We start from the raw sequence: 17,955 nt of genomic DNA on the forward strand, positions 1-17,955 counted from the left end.
CATTCCCAAAACTTCAGTTAAAGAGGTCAGAGATACTTCATTAAGACCATTAAAGAAATTAATCTCATTTTAATTCTAATTGGCCAAATGCTAATGTTCATCATTGTATTCTTGATACTTGTCATGCACACGTTGTAGAAACAGGTGATTTTCTTGCTGCTTATCCTGAATCAAAGCAGTTGTGAGTTTATCATTAAACTGATGCAAGAGTCCCCTCTGTTGGAAATCCCAGAGGCATGTGTGTGATCACCAAACATCAACTCTTCTGCACCTGCCTGGCTTGATGCAGCTCCCTTTATTGCAGGCCAGCATGGTTCCACTTCCCAAGAGAAATCTACTTCCCTTCTGTTTCCCCTTTGAAATGTTTTAGGGAATCCTCATCCGATGGTTGAACGGAAATCAAATGTATTCCAGCAAGGGAATGTTCAGCTGTTTATCAAGACTGCCTCTGAAACATGTCACTCTAAAGAACACGTGCTACAGTATCTAGACACAGCTTACTTGTCAGCTCCTAATTTATATTTTTCTGTAGCTGGCTGTGAGGAGGTTTTGTAAATGGAGTGTATGGGAAGAGACAGCTCACGTTACTCAGTCTGCCTCTAAATTTGTCTTCCACACTGCTGTAATGTGACCAGAGACGTCAAGGCTTTGCTGTCTGTATGTGCTAAGAATGCCATTTATAAATTTTAAGAATATGTAGTAGGTCATCAAGGCAGGGAAGAGTTTGGTGGAACACACACATACAGATTTCTTGTATGTTGGGGAAGGACAATAAAACCAACGCATACTTTTAACATCTTTTACTTTTAATACTTTTTATTTAATTAATTCAATTAAAATTTTTAATAGTCTCTTAGGTAAGAAAACATTATTTCATTTATGCTAAAAGAAAGCAGGAAACCTTATTGCTGTGCTTGAGAGGAATTGCCTAGCGGAAGAGAGGTTGATGATCTGCCAGGTAGTGACATGCTGTGAAACCACAGTCTGTTAGCTTTCTACAGAGGTGATAAGTTAAAGGAACACTGGGTGAGAGAGACTGAAGGAACCCTGATAAATACAATCCAGAAATGGTTTTTATTTTACTTGGTTTATTCCAGGTCTTATGACTGGAAACCTGACAGTAGGTCTTGCTTAACAAAAATCTCTTTATTTTACTGTGTGAAGTTGTTCTAGGACTGAAGGACAAGGTAAGGTTTGATTAAGGTGATAAAATTCGAATATGCTTTTTCTTTGAGGATGCGTGACATTCCTGACATGTTGACAAATCTGCGCCACAGGAGTACTCTAAAGGACCTGACAGGGGCTGGTGGGAGAGCTGGTGTTGTGTGATGCCCACTGCAGTGAACAAAACATGATGGAGGCTACTTTGCATCAGGAAGGATACTCATACAGCTGCATCTGATGAGCCATGTCCTGTAGCTGTTGCTGTAAGATGGTTTTGAGGTTATGGATGTTTAAATTGTGAGGCTCAGATAAGGTTTTCTCAGTTGTTTTGTGAGAAAACCAAACAATTAACTTTGATTAAATACTTTGTACTCTTACATTACACAGAAGCCCATGTGATTCTTTCTGAGCTCACAGCAGAAATGAAAACAGGCAGAAATGCCACTTCTGACACTTGCTGCAGCCCTAGTCTTGCTCTCAGCAACGAGAATCAGTACCACAAAGGGAAGGACAGAAAACTGACAACATGTATGTGCTATTTCTTCCTTGTCTGCTATGCAATCTGTTCTGGTTTGTTAAAGAAGGATAAATCGAAAAGTCAACAAACAAAATGTTTTTGATTTGCATATTGAAAGTGTTTGGATGCTTCTGCTTAATTTTAGACCTTTTAATTCCTACTTAGAAGTATCTTCTTCCTGGCTCATTAAAAAAGGGTTATCTTGAAGACTTGAAAAATGTGAATGGTGTCCTGTACAGCTGCAAAACATCAAGTGCCTTCCTCCTGCTCCTTTTTATTGTCTTTTAGTGACCCTTTTTTACATCATTGAATGCAGAAATCCCCAAAGGCGGTTGTGTCATTTGAATGTTTGAGTCAGAGACCCTGGTCTGTGCAGTATTCAAAGCTCTATTTTATCATTGAACGCCAGTAATTTTTGTGAAGTGTTGCTATTTTGGTGAATTAACAGGGAGGAGAGGATAGGATTTGTCTTGTTGAAAAGTGAAACCTATTTCAGTTCTCAGCCTTGGCATTCTCCTTTAGCCTATGCACCAAACATCTTAGAATACCACTTCTTTCTCTTCTGGGGAGCCACGAATAACCTCCTTCGCATGTAGTACTGATGTTCAGTGAAGTTAGGGGTGATATAAGGTGAAGGAAGATCTGATTAATTGGGCTGTTAAGTTCTTTGAGACAAACTTTATTCTGTTCTCTGAGTCATTGTGGTTACCTGTAGCAGTTTGGAAGTTGGTTGGATGGCCTTTTCAGACAGCAGCTCCTCTTTGAAGTGAAAAAAAAGAGTTATGTAAGCAGAAGAGCATTCACTAGAACAATGTATGGAGTAAACAGGAGATGTTTTTTGGTCTGGGTGGCTCTGCAGCTGTTCTTACTGTTAACAGTTCTGGCTATTCTTAATTATTTACCCTAAAGCAGTTTGGATTTTTGTTAGTTTTGCGAGGGCAGATTTAGTCACAGTATTTGCAAAGGTTCCTCCAGGTCAAGGTTATATTTTGTATTTACAGCAAGGTTTCTGAAGAAAACATTTTCCTCCCAATATGTAGCCTTCCTCTTCCTAAGACTTCAGTGTGTTACTTACTAGACTAACTGATGCCTATTTGAGTTCATGATATCCGTCTCTAATATGGGTCAGTGAAGATAGCTTTTTTTTGGGTTACTACTTCAGAAAGAAGAGTGAGAAAGATTCAAAGCCTCATGACTATATACAGTGTTTTGTAAAACTTCTGTTAAACCACATTCCCCAATTGTGAGGTCACCTCTATGTACCATCTAAAGCAATTTATTCACTAACCAGTGTTGTTTTCCTCTCAATTTCAGTCCGGCTCAGAAATAAAGGAAAAAAAGAATAAAAAAAAAAGCCCTTACCATATCCAGAGTCTTTTTCTTCGGTTGAGAGGGGTTATGTTGTTATTCCTTCCTAGGTTGTTCAGATCTTCCTAAGAAATGGTTAAAGGGGAACCTTTATCCCCCTTACCCCTGCAAAGTTACCAAAGGAACTGAAAAGGGAAGGTGTTGTGAACTGTTCTGGTTAAAGATTTGCTATCAGGTAGCGAGAGAGAGTTTTCAAGTAGGATTTATTCCCCTAAGGTTTGGTCCCTTCCAGCTGCCTGTGCAATAGATCTGCTACTGCAACAGAAGGGGTTGAGCTTCCTTCGCAGGAAGATAAAAATAATCAGAATCCTTTGATTCACCTGCCTCAGCATCTTGTCTCAAAGTGCTCCCTAGATTTTTTCAGGGAACGAGGAAAAGTACACCAGTGTGAAGCAATTCTTGCTCCAGTGTTGGTCTCCAGCTTCCAAGGAGAGGAAGCTTTGGTATTCCTTCCAAAGGAAGGGATTGTGGATGCTGTTAGACCTCTTAATAGCTTTTGATCCCATCTATACATCTGGCTTCTATAACAACTGACATAAATAAATCTACTAATTAACTGCATATTATATGAAAGAAGTGCTTCCTTCTGTCAGTGTTTTACTGTCTTTAGGATAATTTTTGTTGATGTTCTGATGATATGGGAATTAGTGAATAATAAATCACTGCTGATCATTCTGCTATGTTAGTGTACTGTCACACCCAGCTAAATGCTGAAATGGAGTGTTCCATAGCCTCTGTTCTGCAATGAAATTAAGTACGTTTTTCAGAAGGAAGATTTGGTGATTAAAATCAGTTCCTTAGTGTAACTGATTTTCTCATTTGACATTTAAGACTAAATGGCTAAGCAGTGGATTTTGACATTCAAATCTCCTAAAGTGTAGTATCCACAGGCATAAAACTGTCATTTTGGCTAGGATGCTTCAGGAACTCTTAGTTGATCTTTTTTTTTTTTTTTTCCCCACAGCTGTAGGCTTGGAGAAAGTATCTTTGGTTTCAGAGGTACTGATTCCTACTAGCCTGAGCAGAGCGTTCCTAGACTGTGATCGGGTTGAATTATTTCTTCGCATCTCTTTAGCACTTGTTTGTCTCTTCTGGACCTACACTGCTGGATTCATTACACTACAAATGGAAAAACACAGCTCCTGATCCAAAGAAAGCATTGTCTGTTTGTAGATGTAACAGATGAGGGTTGGTGATGAATACCTAAGGGTTACAGCAACAAAATTATGACATTTCAATTTATCTCTTTGCATTCCTTTGGTCAAAAATGGATGTGATAGGTTAGCGTTTTATTTCCCGTCAGACTTTTAATTGGGTCACTTTTTATGGCCCTTGCGCTAACACTGTTAACAGAGAATCGCAGCATTTAGTCTTCACAAATGTTGAGCATTACATGTTCTAATATTAGGAGCACTATAATTTTTGACTCTGGGGAAATAGAGTTTATTTAGACAGTTCTTTCAGAAAGCAGTTCAGGTAGGAATCCCAATTGACTGTCAAGAGAGTTTTCATTGACTGCTGAGTCCCGTCTCCAAAAGTGACTATCCTCCATTAGGTCATCCTAGGCTCTTGTCTTTAAAACCAGAATGTTGATACTTATTGCTGAGGATGGAAATCAGTAATTTTGCATCTGTGGAAACTAGAATAGATAAAAGTCCAATAATGTGCTTTCAGGATTTGTGTTGGTTGCCAGCAAGTTACTTCATTAAGTTACAAGTTTTTAAATAATTGAAAACTTGGGGAGCAGTCTTCTCCATATTTTGATTTTTTTTTTTTCTTTCTTTGCTAAATGGCTGCCTTCTGTGAAAATAATTTTTCTGTATTTCATGCTTTTTGTTTAGTCTAACAATTGGTATTTCAGCCAGTTGTTTTCCCCTTTCCATGTTTCTTTAAAAACACAAACAAACCCTCAAGTGGGCTGTTTTCTTTACTCCTTTTCTGTGTGTATTTGAATACAATTCTTTGTGCTACTAGTCTCACAGGTAAGATGTAACAGAAACAGAAATCTTTAAAAATGGGGAAAGCTTATAGAAACCAAAGAGATCAGATCAGGGGTATTACTCAGTTCTTGGAGGAGTATGCAGCATGAGGTCACATGCAAAACGTGCCATGGACTTTTCTTGGACTTTTTTTAATCTGCATCCTTTGAGTCTGGTTTTATAAACTCAGCATTTTGTTTATTTACTTAAGACAAACAAAACCTTTCTAGCTTGAAAACTTACTTTTTTTTTTTTTTTTTGATCCACAGAGATCCCAACACTTTTTTATTATTTGATGAAAGGTTATTAACTGAGAAGCTCCAGGCAGGGTTGTTGGATTCTGTGGACTACCAGAGATGGTACAGTGCTAGAGCCCATTCTGATAGAGAAATCACAGCTGTATTTCTTAAGATGTTTATGTATTTAGCACTGCTGAGACTAATCTGAAATTCCTTCTTCTTCCCAGTGATCTAATTCCTAGTATGCCAAAGACCAGGAATGGAATTTGTTCAGGAAGTAGGATCCTTGTGCCTTTTTTGTGGATGGAAACCTCTTTGGTGTGTGCAAAGATGACATTTCACAAAGGGTGAATGGCATTGCCAGTGGTTGTGGTCTTCAGCTGCCAGTGCCCCTCTGTCTAGTGTGCATTTCCTAAAAGGGATCATCGATTTTGTGTCGTGCCTTCATTCAGGGCTGTGGAGGTGGGTCATGGGTTTGGGTGGAATGTCTTTAAAACTTTGTTTTCCTGGGCCAGTTTAATGTAACCTAATCTTCTTCAGCTGGTGTTCTTGAGTAGTCCAAATAAATAGAAGTATGTGTTGATTATCTTCGCTGTTAAGAAATTAATTTCATGAGAAGCCACAATTCTTGGTGGAGAGGCAGAACAGGACATTTTTTAGCATGCATCATATCCATATCTTTTTAGAAAGAAGGGTTTGGACCGTCTTTTCTTGTATTTGGTCACACAACCTCCTTGAGGAATTTGCTTACATACTGAAGTAACATTTGAAAATATTTACATCTGTTTAGCTGGCCATAGTGTGATAGATGCATTTCCTGTCTCTTTCAGTGTAAGCATTCTGTTTTCCTCTTCTTTCTCTCTCCTCATTCCTTTCATTTGTTTGTTTAGTTTTTCCTCAGCTGGAACTAGAAAAATAGCAAATATCACATGATCAGACCGTGTAATTCTTGAACCAATTCAGAAACTTCTAACACAGCTGTAATCAAGAGTTGCTGTGCTCCTGTTGGACATGGAGTTCCAGCTATGTTCCAAGGCCAGGGGTTCATCAGCTCATCTTGTTTTCATAGTGTCTTGCACTTAAGGAGATCCCACCTGTCAAAATGACATGATGTATCATGACTCTTCGTATAAAGTCAGATGTGTAAATATATTTGCTGTTACTAGTGTAAGGGAATTGAGTACTATATACATGAAAGCTGCTATTGGCAATGACTGAACAGCAGTAACTGAAGGAGAGCATCATTAGACCTGCTAAAGGTGTCCTCCCATGCCTTTAATTGAACTGGTAGTATTTGCTGTGAGGCTGACAGTCTACAATAAAAGGAAGAGTTGGTGGGGCACTTACTTTCTGATCCGTCTCTTTAACACAAGTTCTTGTCAATTGGGGAAGGAGGGATAGTTTATGGTTTTATGTCAGAGTTTCCCCCCACCTCAAATGGGATTTGTTGCTTTACAAGCTTATGAGATATGAAAAAGCAGATTGAGGACCGGAAGCTGTAAGTGGTGTATAAAACAAAGACCATTCAAAGATCTGTGGCATCTTGATATTAATTAAAATGTAAACAACTGTACACTTTAGCCACTCTGGTTGTGTCTTCATTAGTGTCTTGTTTGGAGCAGGCCTGTAGTTTTGAAGCAAATCGCAGTCCTCAGATAAGATGATCTCAAGCAGATGAAGTTTTCCAATGTTTACAATGCACAATTTAAATTCCATGTGGAAGGCAAAGTGGCAAAATTTGTCTCTTATAGCAGATTTTGTAATATTCAATTACATGAGCTTGGTTGTAGACATTTTTATGTTTTTTTTAAACTCTTGAGTTTGCATTACTAATTTCTTTTTAAAAATAGTTTTAAATTCCAGTCCTCTGAGGGTGACATGCTGTCCCTGATCAAGACATGATGAAAGAATTAACCATGGTGTCGTTTTCATATTTGAGATTAAAAGAAGAGACGCATCTGCCAAATGCAAGCAGAAGGACAAATCTTGTTACTTTTTCTAAATCCTCTGAAAGCAGCTGGATTTTTAACTTATCCAAATGGTGGAATTTTAAACTTGATGTCCACATAACAGTGTAGCGAAGCACAGAAAATCTTAAGAATTCAGGATGTGTGCTAGTCTCACAGGAGAAAAGTCAGAAGAAAAAGCAACTGCATTTTCTTTTTAGTGGAATAAGTCCATTACTTCCTTTTAACTTCACCCTCATTCAGGCACTTGTTTAAAAACTGCAGATGTTTATAGTTACTGACTATGAATTATTTCCCTAATTTATTCTGGATAAATTTATTGTCTTAATGAGGTTTTCCTGCATGAAATCTGAGCAGAATTTAAGGATGCACAGTGTAATGTAATTATATCCTTTCTGCTGTCACCACTAGCTCTTTAACTACCTTAACCCAATTGGTGCTTTCACTGTAACTATAGGAGCATGAGAATTGGGAGCTGGAATTATGTGCTTGGACCTGGATGATGTAGAGGGGATTTGTCTCTTTGTGTCCTAACAGTCACGATAGCCCTGGCTGGCTTACCACAACAGCTTGCTGTGTGATCAGCATAGTCTTGGATTCCAGGCACACTAATGGATCTAGCAAGATGAAGCTATTTACTAGTGAAGCACTAAGAAAATAATGTTGTTTGGTTTGGTGCATAGTTCTGTTGTAAGCAGCATTCAGGATTACAAATGAGGCTCAAACGTAAACTCTTGCAATGCTGTGCACCATGCTTTGGTAATTTGTTAGGCTGCCTTTAAAGGCAGACTGTACCTTCACTAAGACTGCTTCTTCCATGTGGAAATAAGAAACATAATCAAAGAAGCAGCAATATATGAAGGCATGTAGTAAGTACATTGTCATCAAATACAAAGGGGGAATGCTTATTCATGCATTTCAGTTCTGTACACTTCTTTTTGTTACAGAGATGTGTACCTACAAACAGCAGTATGATTTTACAAAGCTGGCTTTGTTTGAAAAAGGTGTAGCTCTCCATGGGGTGCTTCATACCGGATGTTTTGCAGTCTGGTTTATGAAATTGTGAGATGTGTAAATCTGGGGGGAAAAAAAGCCCACAAAGTGAATATATATGTCTAAAATGATGATAGGTTGGATAGCTTCACTTGGTGAATGGTGGACAGCAAGGCTGTATGCAGCTTTGATCTTAATGTTTGGCTTTGAGTTATACCTATTACAGGCTTATTATTATAAGCATACTGGCAATGACAGTTTGTAATGTCTAATACAAAGAAATTAAACAAAATGTGTCCCTAGATGGGTTTAAAATACAGGTGCTGAATTCTAGTTCTGTGTAGCCTGCTGACTCAATATGTGGCTAGAAGAAAGGAGATGAGCAAATGTTGAACGATGGCAGATACATTTGGCTTATGAGAAGTGTTCTGCCTCTGGCACTCTGGATCTCGAACTTCATCACATCCAAGAAATGTTAACAGCTCGGCCCCTCGGGCTTTAGCAGCTCTGACTCTTTGTGGGTTTTGTAATTGACAGCTCCACCATCAGTATGCGGTTGTGATTGGTGTTCTGTGCCAGTGAAATGCATGAGGGTTTCAGCCTACTATTCTTTTGCAGGAACACCATGATGGGCATCTGAGTGACATTTTAATTTGATAATGAAAGTGCCATTAAATCAGAAAAGAGAGAAATGCCTGTGTTTGTGGCACAAGATACTTTGTGTGACCACTGAGGTCATTTGAGAAAGGCCTGCTGTTGAAATAGTTATACAAGTTTGCCAGCAATGACTCACTACGTGGTGGCTGCAGATAAATTCCAGTTGCTTTCTACTTGTTTTTGAAGATTTTGGTATTAGGGGTTTCTGTATGTTGCTTAAACAATAAAAATCCAGTATCACTTTAGTTTATTTGATAAAGATGAAGATTTCCCATATTTCTTCATATCTGAAATGCTGCAACAAGCTGTGGTCTGTACACCCTGCTGTCCCTTTTGCCTAGATCAGAAGAAGATGCATTTTAGTATTAAGACCTTTTTTGTCAGCATAGGCCTTTCCTTCCTCTCCCTGTTTCTAAAGAGATCCTGACTGAGTCAGAACACAAGTGCAAGTCTTTGGAATTAAAACTTATAGATGCTCATCCCTTAGATCCCTGCCCATGGCAGGGAGGTTGGAATTAGATGATCTCCAAGGTCCCTTCCAACCCAAACAATGCTTTCTCATCTTGCTCACTTAAAGTGTATTTCAGATATCTTTAACCCATTATTTGTTAATCCTTTATTTTATTATCTTTATTATCTTTAACCTTTTATTTGTTTAATCCTTTCTTGTTATTCTCCTGTGATGCTATATTGCAACAAATACCTGTCTGTGTTTGCTATTATTCCTCACAGCTGTTTTTCATTGAAGTTAGAAGGAAAAAAAAATTATGATGATTGCAAAAGCCAGTTCATAGCCAGCAGAGTTCCGACTCTTTACTTCTTTTTTCACAGGCCTCCAGAATTGGCATCAAAGTATGCAAATTTCTCAGAGGGAATGTGCAAGCCTGGTTATGCATCAGCGCTCATGACTGTCATCTTCCCAAAGTAAGTAATTACTTTACTGTTTTTTTTTCCTCTCTTCCCCAGTGTCTTCTCATCCTTCAGGGTGGGTGATCTGCAGAGATTGTCTTGAAAAGTGTCAGTCCTCTCTCACTTGATTGGTTCAAGGGGAGACCAGTGTTGAAAAACTGGACTCTTTGAGTGGTCAGTGGCAATGGCTTAATTGGATGTCAGTCTGACTAAGAGCTTGCTCAGAGTAGAGTTCTGTGTGTTGAATAATAAAACAAATTGTATTGTTAGTGCATGATACGGATGTATGGTCAAGCTCCCTGCTGGTACCAGGTGATGCAGTCCTTAGGAGGCTTCTGTCATGAAGCGGCAGATTAAATTATCTGGAGTAGTAAAGTGTGGTCTTTTTATATTTGGGAGAAGAGTGTGACGTATCCATCTGGTGCCTGTAGACTTTGTGGTACTGTTTTCCAAAGAGTCTAAAACATGTTATTAACAAGTTGTGTATCTTGCTCTGTTGAGAAGTTATTGTTAGCTAGATGCAGTACTGTTTGATAGCTCTCAGAAATGAGGAATGTAATTGTAAGAGATCAACCAAAACTTACCTTTAAATTTGGCTTGTAACTTTAGAGTCCAGTGGGGCTTCTGCATTTCAAGGAGTTTGTAGGATTGCTGGAAGAGAGTTCAGAAGATAGATTGGCAAAAACATTACACTGTTGAAGCTCAAGGATCTCAGTTTGGTTCCTCAAATGGAAAATTTGACCAAATGATTATTACGACCTTTGTACAAGCTTCTAATGCATGTGCAAAGATGTTCTAGTGCAGTGACCTCTTTGGCAAATGAGGTTGTAGATTTTTTAACACAGCTGGTACTTTTCTAGAAGATGTATTTTACATCTTTTGATGAAGAAATTTCCATGATTTGCACATAGAGAGATTAGATTGACCATGGCTTTCAGGCCAAGCCTGAAATTGTTGATATCTTTTTTTCTTTGGTTTTGGGTTTTTCTTGTTTTTTTACGAGCATGGTATCTGCAAACTTTAAAAATAAAAACCTGACATTGCCTTGTAAGCAGCAGATATTACAGCCAGCTCTTAAAAACGAAACGCTAAGTGTTGAGAACATGTTCTCCATCACCACTGTAAACAAAAAAATTATCAATATCATCTGTGAATTGTGAAACTCTGGGTAGAATATAAATAAATACTAGAACTGAAGGTTGATACATTATTGTCCTCTTCTTTTAAGAACTCTGAGTGCTTTTAAATGTGTTTGTGTACATGCTAAATGTAAATAGTACAGAAGAGGGAATATAAGGTGATCTGCGGTAAGATGTCTGAAGCTAAAGCCTTCCTTTCTGTATACAGCTGAATCCTAATTGTCCTTTTCAAGGCATGGCTGTTGGTACATATTGATTCTGCAGAGGTAAATTATATATGCTGAAGAAGGAGGACTGTTTAGTACAGTTATTAAGGCCAGAAAAAAACCTCAACACATTAATAGTCCCCTATGCTGATTTGTTTCATGACACAGGACAAGATGTTTTCTTTCAGTAAATTCATCATGGATCACAGACTAGTTAGCTTGATTTAAAGATTTCAGTTAATGGAGAATCTCATCATAATACTTTGTTACATTATTCCTATGGATAAATGCATTATTGCAAAAATATTAATCTTTAATTCAAAGTATAATTAAGACTTTGGCTTCAAGAAGCCAGCTGGAATCTGAGGTGTTACTTATTCTCTTCCTCCGTACCTACTTGCAGATCACTGTTCAGTCATCTCCCAGTAGCTAGCTGCATTGAACTAAGACCATGCAAACATGTTGTAACTTGGCCTTAGTCTAACTAGGTGGTGGTTGTCTTGTTCATACGTTTAAAAATTAATACTCATGGCTCTAAAGGGGATTTATGGTCAGTTGCTTCTCTAACATGAACCCTAAACATTATTAAGGTTGACAGTCTTTTCCAGGATGTCCTTTAATTCTTTATTAATTTAATTCAGTGTTGGACATTTCATTATTTTACCTAGGATTGGTGTTAAGACTGGCAGACCAGTAGTCCTGCAAAGAACTCCATGTTACATTTAAGATTCTTTCTCTTCTGAAACTTCTCTTAGTCTCCAGGAGTTATGCAAAGTTAATATTACCAAGCCACATATCAGCATTTACTATATTTAGAACACTTAAAGTCAAATTAGCTTGCCTGTTGATGTAAGGATTAAGCTGCACAATTTCTTTTATTCTGGCTTTTGGTTTCAGTTGCTCGCATCATTAGGAAAGCATCATCTCTGTGTCTGACATTTTTTAGGCTTGGTCTTTGCCATAAAACGTGTGGTTTTGTTGTTTTTTTTTTTTTATTATTTGGATAAAGTCGGTTTGGCTGTTTTCAAGCATGAATAAAATGAATAAATGTTTTCCCATTCTAAAGGTTCCTGACTTTTTAGTGCAATTTTAAATGTAAATAGGCAAAATATGATGGAAATAGTTGAGATAGAATAAATATTTTTCAGAGGATGTAACTCTTCTTGGTAAGTGCTTCTTTAATGGTAAAAATGCGAGTTCAGACTTTACCAAGCACAAGGGAAGTGCTAAACAGATTGAAGAGCAATGCCCTGAGAAATCTCAAAACGTGTTTGCTGGTAAGGAAATACCAAAAGGGCTTTATTTTCATGAGGTCCTCAGTTGGTCAGTTCTCATTCTAGCAATGCCTTCATCAATAATCCTAGCTGGAAAAAATCCTAGGTTAAGTGTGCAGATGATGCACTTATTGGAGAGGACTAAATAAGGGACTGATTACTTACAGAGAACAATCTGGATTGCCTGATTTAAATGTCCTCAGTCCAACAAATTATATGTTAATACAGCCAATATGAAATAAGACATCTGGGAGGAACAAATGCAGATTATATCTTTATGATAGAAAATTGTCTTGGAAGCAGACACAGAGAAAGCTTCTTGTAATCTCAACAAAATATTGTAGATGAAATGCTATTTCAGCTTCACATGGATGCACATAAGTTGGGAAATTCTGTGTAGAGTACTGACTTAAAAACCCCAACACCCCCAAAACCCCACGACCTAAGACTTCTAGAATACTATGGCCAATTTTGATGGTGAAAGTCCAAGAAGGGAGGGGAATAGGAGATTGAAGAAAGCCACAAAAATGAACAAGGACTGGCTGAAACAGTAAAGTAAACAATGCTCCTAGAAATAAGTCATCTTTCTGAAGCAGGAGTTGTATCCAAATGAGGGGAATAGGAAAGAGCATTAACTTTGGCAAGTTAAATATAAACCATAATGAGGTAGGCCAAAAAAAATGTTGAGGAACAACTTTATAAAGACATTTAAAAAAATTAAAGCTTTTTGTCCAACTGTCAAAAGCAGAAGGCCTGCCAGAGATCCCAGTGGGCTGATAGATGGTCATAATATTACATGTGGGCTAAGGGAAGGTAAAGCCACAGCAGAGAAGTTATTTGCATTGCTGTTCACTTCAGTACAGTTCCCACATGGAGCCTTCCTTTCTGGGGGCAGGCTAGGGGAAGCTGACAGAAGGTTGACGTTTTGGAACAAACAGGCACAATGAATTGCTAGGAAAAAGTTCTCACTTTGTGAAGAGCTCAGTGGTGAAGTTGCCGAGTTACACATGGTTGTGTATAATCATTGCTTAATTGGCAATTAGAATGGAAGAATGAAAAGCAGTAAATGTGTCAGGCTTTTCAAGAGGGGCCCATGGAGTATCTGGGGAAACTGTAGACTAGTAGCGAGCCTGGTTTCTGTATTAGGCACCTCAGTAGAAACTTGAAAAAAAAAATAGGATTAGTGTCCATTCACAGGAATAAAGGCGATGATAGAGAGGAGTCAAGTTGTCTTCTGCAGCAGGAAGCCCTACCCTGTAAATCTGCTCATGCTGTTTGAATGACTGGATGAGCATTTGATAAAGGGGATTGAGCTAATACACTATGCCTGGATTTCTTTTTAAAAAAACTAAACCAAATCACCAAAAAAGCCAACCAAACACTTGGTGTTTCATAGACTTTTGGGGAAATCAAACTGGTTTAATCCTGTTGTGAGTAGGTAGTGACTAGGTAAAGACTGGAAACTGTATGGAAAAAATAAGAAGACTGGACAGTACAGGGACATTACCCCTGGAGTCCCGAAAAGAATGTGTGCTGGGATCTCTGCTTTTCCAAGTGCTCATAAACTGTCTGGGATGGAGGATGAATAATAAAGCACTGACACATTTTTCCAGGTCACACGATCAAAAGCTGGCTGTGGGGGATGTCAGAGGGATCTCACAGCGCTAAGTAATGGGGCTACAAAATAGCAGGCCAAATTCAGTTCTCATAGATGTAAGGCAGTGTTTGTTGAGAAGCTTAATCTGACAGCATGTACCTATTGGTGGACTTAGTTATGCCTTGAAAATTGAGAAAGAGATGTTGGAATTGCTGTGGATGGTTCCGTGGCTTATTGATCAGCGATGGCTAAAAGACTGTGGATATATTGGGGGATAAATACAAACCCCACTCCCCTCACCCCCAAGAATATATTATGACACTGTAAATTCCCATGCCTCTATCATCAACAGATGTGCTGTTGAAACAGATCTAGAAGAATTAGGTATATATAGTGGTAATAAAGACTAAACAAAACCATGGAACTATTTCCATGCTCAGAAAGACTGAATAGACATGGACTTTCCAATTTGAGGTAGAGCAAGCAGAAGTGAATGGCATGGACAGGATGTTTAAATGATTGCTTCTGTCAGTACAAGATTTGGAAGTCTTAAAAGTAAATATTGTGCACCAGGTTTAAAATAAAGAGAAGTGCTATTTCATGCTACTTCCAGTTACATTTTTCTGAGAATGAGTTCCAGAATGGGCAAAAGATTAAAAAAGAAAAAAGAGAAAAAAAAAAAAAAGAAAAATAGGTACAGTCCGGTTCTATTGACTGTAAATATTTAGAAACAGGCATGGAAATCTCAGAGATACAGGAGGCTGGAACCTAAATGGATGTTGAGGAGAGAGTGTAGCATTAAATAATTGCCCATTTCTTAGACTTTTACTGAAAATGTTGGCCAGTGGACACAAGACATCAGGTACTGGGAAAAATGGACATTTGGTCTAATCCGTTGTCCCCATGCCTGTGTTTTGTTATGTTTGCTTCTGAGTTTTTTTAAATATTATGCCTTAAAGTCAAACTGGCATAGCTTCAGAAAAGCATGTTGTAATCTGAATCATGATGGTGGCTCCCCCCCTGAGAGGCATAGATGCATGATCTCAGTACTACATCTCACTGTAGGAGCTGCCTAGCTGGGCTTGCATCTGCTGCTCACTGTAAATGAAGGAGTTACCTAATTTTTCACTTTCCAGGGCAATACAGTTCTGCCCCTTACAACTCTCCCAGCAGCAGATAATGAATCAAAGTGCCTGAAGTATGGTTACTAGTTTTGGAATGATACAAAGAAAACTACAAGCATAAAATGGCATCAGTAGGTCAGTGAATTGGACTACTATGTTCAATGAATTGGACTATTTTTAGTTGGTCTGAGGTCACCTATAAGTCTGGAGCTAATGCCTTGACCTTTTTGTAGAAGGCACTAACTTGTGTTTGCAGTGGTAACACTGCAGTCTCCTGTGTGTCTGGCCTTGCTTTGGAAATGATGCTGCCTGTGTACAGTTCTTTCTATGCCCTATTGTTTATCAAATGAGAAGGGAGACCTCTGCCCACAGTTTGTGGCTGACATGCCAGCTCGGGACAGTTCAGCTACTGACAGTTTTCCAACCGCAAGCTCTTGTAAATTGGCAGCTAATAGCAGAAATTGGAGGGAGGAGGCGGTAAATAGAGAGAGAATGTCTGCAGCCTGCAGACTTGGGAGTATCCGTTCGGTAAAAGAGCATGGCAAAGAAGCATTAAAGAAACATGAAGAGTATCTGAAAGGATTTCGGAATAAGGGGGAAAGAGGAAGTTCAGAATGCAACAGATCTATACGTGGTGTGACCAAAATAGTGAATTTAATATTTGTGATTCACATACATAAGACTATTTTTAGCACCAAGGAAATAATTGTAGACATCCCTGTCTGGTCAGTTGGTGCTAAGAAATAGTCTTATACGAATCTCAAACTTCTTTAAGTCAGTTCAGAAACAAAATCAGTTTCGTTTGTTTGAGTATTCTAGTGAAAACTTTCTATCGATTAGCAATTGGCATTTTTTTCACAGTGGTTTTTCCCTTTTATGTTATTTTTCAGTACTGCAACCTGCTCTCCACTTTGAGGAAAAGCAGCTCCTCTGTAAACTCTTCTGGGTTTCTATTTTCATGCTGAATCGTTTCTTTGTAAATAAAGTATTTGTTAAGCTTTGATATCAGCAGAGGATGCATGACACAGATTTGTGACAGCCAAAGAAATTTCAGTGCCTTTCTCTCAAGTAATTATTCTGTGTTGTTTTTTTTTTTTTCCCTGATGTCTAGTTCTCCCTTGATATTGTAGGTCATGGACTCCTGTGCATCTCTTCACTTCCACAAGCCAGTTGGGCATAGCTGGAACATCTCCAGAAGGCCTTTCCCTAGGCTGTACAGGGTAGACTCGGGTCTCCCTGATACTTGAGCTTGGCACATATTTCTTTGCCGTTGCTGTCTTGCAGGTATATGCAGCTTTATACTTCAGGGAAAAAACCCTTCCACATTCTTACATGTAAATGAGGGATAGGGGCTTCAGGTGGAACTGGAGCTTTAGAAAGGGCTTTAGTAGGAGTCAGGATAATTTAAAAATGTGGTCCCCTCATCCCAAATACTTCCCCATTTGTTTCCATAGTGCCTTCCAGAAAGCCGTGCCTCTTATAATAAGCACACAGGAGCATCTTTCCATTCCACACTTTCCTACTGTGTTACTTAGAGATTCAGGAAAAAAATATTTTTAAAAGAGAATTTTTAACCCTCTGCTTAGAGCTGACTTTAATAATGTTTGGCTGCCTCAGTGCCTATGAATCACTGCCATACCCAGCATGGGCTTGCACTGAAGTGACAGGGCATGAGCTTAGAGACTGTCAGCACAGGTGATGGCTGCTTCCTTTGTGATTAACTATTTAAGGAAAGCAGAGGAAGCCAAAGGATGGTAGCTTCATGTGGTCTGTGAGAGCTCACTGAAGAAATAGGCTGGATAATTAGTTTGCCACTGAGGATTGCTATGGGAATTCAAAACTATTCCCTGGTTGTAGCATGATTTATCTGCTGCATATTTTGCAGTCTCTTCAGGTGCAGTAGGTTTTATCTCTTTAAGATCTATGACATTGTATATATATGCTGAATTAATCATTGATAGTAGGGGTGATGTTGTCTTCTAATTACATGTGTAATGTACATCTCCTTTTGAAGTACACTGAAGTGGCTTACTTTGTTAATTTGAACTGTGAAAGTAACTTGTGTCCAGTAAAAGAGCGGACACTTCTCAAGGCTTCCAGGGAAGTCAGGGTCCCTGTGTCCTAGATGCTGCTGTGAGAAAGACTTTCTGCTTTCCTTCAAAATGAGATTGCTCCTGTTCTATCAACAGGGAGTGCTCAAACCCCTGTCTCTTTGTTAACTCTCCTGTTCTATGCTTGTGCATTCAGGAATAGTTTATGATAATGGCAGGGGTAGTTTCAGGGCTTGAAGTTACACTTGATGTCCCAGTAACTGCTGTAATCACAGCTCTGTAAGGAAATTTGTACATGCCAGTGCCCAAAAGGGCGTTTGGAGGTGCTGGAGTGCTGCCTTCATGTCCTTATCACAACTCCTCTCAGATCCTGTATCTTGCTTGTGCTGCCTGTCCCCACAGCAGACTAAAGAAATAATTTGTTGTTGCATTACTGAGGTTTGAATTTGCAGGGAGAAGTTGATGCAGGTGTATTGCCTCCTGGTCAGTGCTCAACACCATTAGCTTCTCTCAGTTCCATTGTTAACTCTGGCTAAAGGAGGTCGGTACTCGAAAGGAAAGGAGGGATGAAAGAGGAATTGATGGTGCCCTGGTCAGTTAAGCAATCAGTGTTTCCCATTTCTCCAAGCTGTTCAGTGCCTGGCTCATGCCAGGTGCATCGGAGCATGTCGCTGCTCACGTTTACCTCCTGTCACCTACTTACTCTGTGTTTTGTAAAACCCAGGCTAAACAAACATGTGAGGCAAAACATGAGTGCTCCTGAAATCGCTT

General features: G+C 38.9%; 1 protein-coding gene across 7 annotated transcripts in view; it reads left to right on the plus strand.

Annotated features, from left to right (window-relative positions):
* The window catches only part of ST3GAL3 (ST3 beta-galactoside alpha-2,3-sialyltransferase 3), a 188,256-nt gene that overhangs the window by 61,454 nt on the left and 108,847 nt on the right, over positions 1 to 17,955 (plus strand). For all 7 annotated transcript variants that reach the window (XM_062617306.1, XM_062617309.1, XM_062617308.1 and 4 more), the window contains one exon: positions 9,716 to 9,808. In XM_062617306.1, the coding sequence (XP_062473290.1) occupies positions 9,716 to 9,808 (93 nt within the window). The remainder of the gene's footprint in view (positions 1 to 9,715; positions 9,809 to 17,955) is intronic.

This window comes from Pezoporus occidentalis, unplaced genomic scaffold, assembly GCF_034315485.1.
Source record: "Pezoporus occidentalis ecotype Australia unplaced genomic scaffold, CSIRO_AGI_Poc_V1 ctg194, whole genome shotgun sequence".
Classification (NCBI taxonomy): Eukaryota; Metazoa; Chordata; class Aves; order Psittaciformes; family Psittacidae; genus Pezoporus; species Pezoporus occidentalis.